This window comes from Juglans microcarpa x Juglans regia, chromosome 5D (genome assembly GCF_004785595.1).
Source record: "Juglans microcarpa x Juglans regia isolate MS1-56 chromosome 5D, Jm3101_v1.0, whole genome shotgun sequence".
Classification (NCBI taxonomy): Eukaryota; Viridiplantae; Streptophyta; class Magnoliopsida; order Fagales; family Juglandaceae; genus Juglans; species Juglans microcarpa x Juglans regia.
Genome location: NC_054602.1, coordinates 3,001,011 through 3,006,810, shown reverse-complemented (window position 1 = coordinate 3,006,810; position 5,800 = coordinate 3,001,011). Strand labels below are relative to the sequence as shown.

At 36.3% G+C, this 5,800-nt stretch overlaps 1 protein-coding gene across 1 annotated transcript; it reads left to right on the top strand.

Annotated features, from left to right (window-relative positions):
* Nucleotides 1-228: 228 nt before the first annotated feature.
* LOC121264430 (AP2-like ethylene-responsive transcription factor At1g16060) lies at nt 229-5,142 on the top strand. The gene is made up of 10 exons (XM_041167589.1): nt 229-524; nt 1,853-2,423; nt 2,548-2,709; nt 2,800-2,864; nt 3,199-3,207; nt 3,356-3,444; nt 3,565-3,638; nt 4,069-4,119; nt 4,201-4,277; nt 4,627-5,142. Exons 2-10 carry the CDS (start codon nt 1,894-1,896, stop codon nt 5,136-5,138), a joined length of 1,569 nt encoding a protein of 522 aa, XP_041023523.1. The 5' UTR covers nt 229-524; nt 1,853-1,893; the 3' UTR covers nt 5,139-5,142.
* The last annotated feature ends 658 nt before the right edge of the window (nt 5,143-5,800 follow it).

Below are 5,800 nucleotides of genomic sequence, written 5' to 3'. Positions count from 1 at the left end.
TTCAATTAATCACTCGGGATTGTTATTTAAACCACCAAGCAATTATGTTTAGCATTAAATTGTTCTAAACCTTGTTTTTGTTTTTGCTTGGGCGGATGCAGCGATGTCATGCAAAGTATTTGGGGGTATAGAGGCATCATTATTATTGTCGGTGTTTGGAGATTCTCAAGTTTAATATATATATTAGCGTTAGTGAATGAGATATAGAGAGTAGTACTGAAAGGGAATTGATAGCTAGCAGGCCAGTTGCATGAAGGAGTTCCATGATCCGTTCTTGATGATCTTCTTTGCAACCTTTGATTGTCATATAATATATACTATTACCACCAAGAATGATGATGATATGCAAGTTAATTCAGAAGAAAAACGAGTCTTCATGAGGTTCTTAGCTAGCTAGGGAGTTGAAGGCCGTCTGGTTTGAAGAGAGATCACAGGAAGAGCTGCATGGTTTAATTATCTAACCCCATCGTCTGTTTCATAGCCTAAAATCGATTTATCTCTCATTCCTCCAAAGGAACAGTAAGGTATAGTATACAACATTTATGTCAATTAATACGATCATGATATATTATATGTTAATAATTCTTAGGTTTCAACAGATCATAAATTCTCTCAACTTTATCATGTTTCTCTTGTCAAAAACATAATTTTACAGACGATTCAAAATGTACTAAATATGATTATACAATATAAATTCTCTCCCTCGATCTCTTAAAAAAACACTGTTGGTTGGTTCTGCTTTTGTTTGGAGTCGATGCATGCATGCGTGTGTGTGTGTGTGTAGAAGCATGCTTAATTGATCATTGTGGCTGAATGCTCATTCTCTTTCTCCGCTCATCTACTTTTCCTTCCTATTGTGACTATTTCTTGGCCGATCCCAATTATATAAGTGGAATTGGTAAATAAAAAAAAAAGGTAGAATTGGGGATCATCTTAGTTCTAATTTCTCATGCACATGATGATCTTGTTGTTCTTTAATTTGTATGTTCAAGTAATAAAAAAGATGAAACTTTTGTATGAAATCAAAGGGAGATAAATAATCTTAGTTGAGAAACCAACAAGCTATATATGAGCCTTTTGGTTTCTTGCCTTTTAGGTAATTGAAGTGTTAGACATGATGAGTAGATTGCGGCCATCCGAGGAGATTATAGAATTTCACAACATTTACTCAATTTTTATTTCCTACATTAACATAAGCCTCGAATTCCATGCATGCATGTAATATGGGAAATGAAACACGTTTTAAATGTTTGATTGAAGTATGGTTATAGTAAGACCACTTCCATCTAATTACTCATTAAATAAAAAGTACAAGTACTTGTGATTACTAAACAGCAAGAGAACGGTTTGTAGTTTTTAAAAGATACTAGTACAACCGTTTGGCCGGATCTAAACTATGGCCTATATATTAGTTCAATCATGAGATAATTATGATATACGTCGAGCGATGAAATGTTCAAAAAACAAAGCCACGTACACCTTGTCGGAGAGGTGTAAACTTATATCAATTAGAGAAATGCTTTATACACAAAAGGATTAATACACGGGATTTGCATGGGAACGTCGTAAATTTTTTACGTTCCCATGCAAATCCCGTGCACATCTACGCGCGCGTGCGCGTGGATGTATCAATTAGTTAAACTCGAAGTGTAATCCTTTAATAGACTTATTGGTGTTGTAAACCATTACCCTTATTGTGCTAATTTCCTTCATTAATCAAAATGATTTGGTATGAATAAACAAATGGAGGAACTTTGGCATACATAGAAGGAAATGAAAATAAAAATCAATCTCTGTCGAGTAACAAGCTATCACGAATGCTGATACATTGTTAAACTTCTGATTTTTGCAGGATATTTTCCTCACTTGATCCCATCAAGCTAGCGATCGAAGATGAATATTGGATCAATGCACTCAGATGAGGATGATTTCTACCTTCCCCTCTGGCCAACTTCCTCTACTACTTTATCAGCTTCTTCGTTTACTTCTCATGATCAATCTGGCAACTCTGGTACCATAGGGCTCTTTAATGAATTGATTACATCTGACTCAAGCTTCCAAACCCTAGACGCTCCATCTCTACCAATGCATTCACAATATTATAGTACTACTGCCGAGGTTCATGCAGAGGATATTAATTTTCTCAAAAACGTTAATTCTGAATTAGATCCTCAACTTCCGATGCCTGAATTATCCGACGAGTACCCATCTTTATGGCCTGAAGTTCCACCGACACTTCGCCAATATTACACACAGGAAATGCCTAACGAAAATCCCCAAGAAATCCAGCCTGAATTTCCATTGTCAACTTATACATTTCCGGAGGGAAATGTACTTGAGGGTTGGATGGGTACTAATCAAGAAAATATTATTAATGGAGCTACAAATAATCTCAGCAATATTGTTGAAGGGAACCCGGCAAGGTTAATGGAGTCTGGCTAGCCATCACTTTTTCCTTATGCATGATTTATTTAATTACTTATTTAATTTGAGACTTTTCTCTCCAATATTTACTAATTAAATAAGCAAATTAACCATTGTTGACAGTTCCCATAATGGTATTGGTGGATCAGAGGATCATGCAGGCAGTAATCAAACTGGTAAAACATCACAGCTTCCTGATAATCGTGTCGATCGTCGTAGGGGATTCCGTAAAAAGCCAAAGCGCTCACTTGGTGAGAGAGGCTCAATCTACAGAGGAGTTAGTAGGTCTGTTTATCTCTTGATTCTCTGATTACATATATAAAAATTTCATATATATAATAAGCTGATCATGATCGAATGAATTTGATCATACAGATACACTGGACGTTTTGAAGCATTTCTGTGGGATAACACTAACCCAGGAGAGAAACCAAAGACAGGTTGCCAAAGAAGATATATTATTTGGAAAATGCCAAATGTAGTTAAGAAAAACTTATAAAAAAAATTATTTTTTCACATGTCAGTTATTGATACGTTGAAAATCATGAAATTTGAAATTCAAAATAAAACTAATAAAATGAGTATTGTAAGTAAAACTGTAAGTATATCTACTACCAGTCATTTATTTATCAATTATTCTTTACTTTGATTTAATAGCATTTAATTTGTTGTTCTGTATAATAAGATTCACTTCTTATATAATTACGTACTGACCTTTTTTTCCCGTTTGTTTTTCCTTCTACTTTTTCTTCCGATCGAGTACTACTCTTGCAGTTTATGTTGGTAAGTAAATCTTCTAATTAATTAATTAGATTTTAGTTTTTGGGTCCTGAAAATAAATCAATCACTCACAAGAGAGCATTATTTACATGATCACAAATTTTTATTTAAAAAAAAAAATTCTTAATTCTTCTTTAATTTAATTTGGCAGGTGGTTTTGATAACGAAAAGGAAGCGGCTAGGGCTTATGATTTGGCTGCTCTCAAGTTATGGGGCGAGGCTGCACCAATAAATTTTTCTGTATGTTGATGATCTGATCAATCCACACACACACACACACACACACATATATATATGTATGTATTAATTTATGTTTTCCTTTTGATAATTAAATATTGGCTGTGCATATTGATGTCATAGCTGAGTGACTACAAGAAGGAAATGGAGGAGATGCAGTACATGACAAAGAAAGAATATTTGCTCAGCATTAGAAGGTGAGAGAGAGTAATTTTAATCAATTTTGAAAGTGCGATCAATCGAGCGACTTGGAGTTTAGATCGAGAAGGAATTAATTATCACAACACCAACAGAAAACCTTTTCATCTTTTCTTTCCAGCTTCCATATATGTTCAGTCTCGCCGATTCTATGTAATATTACATATTATTCATATATAACACACACACACACAAACACATGAAGTGAAGGAATGAATTCAAACTAAGCATATTATATATAAGTATAGAGCATAGAGACATGATGCTAATTGCCTGATCGATCATTAGCGCACTAGCTAGATCAACATCTGATTTTCAGCATCAAGGCTTAATTAGGCTTTCACGTACGCGCGCCCTCTTGGTTGGTTATTTTTACATATATATAGCTTAAACAGACAATGTTCTTTTTGCATGAATAAATTATTTCAGAAAGAGTAGAGGCTTCTCCAAGGGAATCTCAAGTTACCGTGGAGTTTCAAGGTATCGTAGATTCATAATTCTCTCTCTCTCTCGCTAGCTCTCTCTATAATCTCTCTTATCATGGCCAAACATTGGGAACAGGAACTCCGACTATAAGAAATGGCAAGCCAGGCTAGGGAAAGGTAGAGGAATGAGAAGCATTTATATTGGAACATTTGGTGAGTCGACCTTGCATATATATGATTGAATATCATCAGTTACTCATTGGATAAAATCATGATTAATATAATATGATCAAATTAACTAACATTGTTCATGTCGGTGATTAGTCCTAGCTAGTATATTAAGGTTCATGATTTCATTATTGTTATGATCTATTAATGTTACTTTTACCTGATCAATTATTTTTTTAATCTGAAATTAAATTGCAATATTGTACTATATATCATTAATTCCTAATTTTGTTAGCTCTGAGAACTAACTAACGATCTTATATTAATTTGAAGGTGCATCCAAACTAATTGTCTAATAACTCCATGCATGTGTGTATTAAAAAAAAAAAAACAGGTACTGAAGAGGAAGCAGCCAGAGCTTATGATGTTGCAGCCATAAGAATGAAAGGATTGAAAGCTGTCACCAATTTTGAACTGAGCAACTACGATGTCAATGGCATACTCGCATGCGAAAAGCTTCCGATCGGCAAGGGCGCTTCGAAGGTGTTAAAGAAGACTTCAGTGGATGATTTTCTTCTTACGAAAAGAAACACCGGAAAGACCCCCACATTATGCTCGCCGTTAGAAAACCCAAGCAGCTCTCAGCCCAACTCACAACATGAGCAATCATTTGAACAGTTTAACACGTTGGCAACAGCCCCAAACAACCAGATCATTTCTCCGTACTTTCAGCAGAACTGCAATAATGCCAACCAAGTTTTTCATCAGAACCTTAGCTCCTCCTTTCCGCTTTATGCCACTCAGGAATTGACTCAAATTGGTGGAGGGGAGACATCTGGTGGAAATCTGAGTGAGAGCTCGAATTTGGTGTTTCCATGTAATGGTGTTTGGGGGAGCACAGCTTGACAATGATGGAGACTAATGAGCTGATGGCCAACAGTGGAATATTGCCGAGCTGGAATCAGCCAATTCAGCCATCTGATCACTCTCAGTTCCATCAAGGTTATGAACATACCAGCCAATTCCTACAGCCCCAAATCCTCAGCTTACCATTTCTTGGCCACAAAAACCCTAACTTTCTGACAAATCCTGATTTCCTTGACGGGTCAATCAGTGCTGCAAGTGGCTTGGAGAGGAATGGGACTTATATGGGTGGCAACCTTAATGGAGGGTTTCCGGGAGAGAATCGTGGTGTGCTGGATGGAAATTCAACGGTGAGAAACACTGGCGATTACTCTGATCTTGGGATATCTTGGGGGGGAATTCAACAAGTGGAGGAATTAGATCAGACGTTTCAGACACTACAACAGAACCAAATGTTTCAGTTTCATCAGGATGCAGGAAATGATATTAACGGTCTACTCCAGGATCAGGATCCTGACCCTTCCCATTCTCGTGAAATCCAAAACCTTGAGTCTCAAACAAACCCTAATAACTTCCTGTATGGGTGCTTGACTGGTGTTGATCGAATGAATGTGGGAACAAATAATGTAAACTTCAGTAGCTGTGTAGGAGGACTTGCAGGTAGTAGCTGGTTTCCAGAGGAAAGTTCGATGGTGATGGAGACC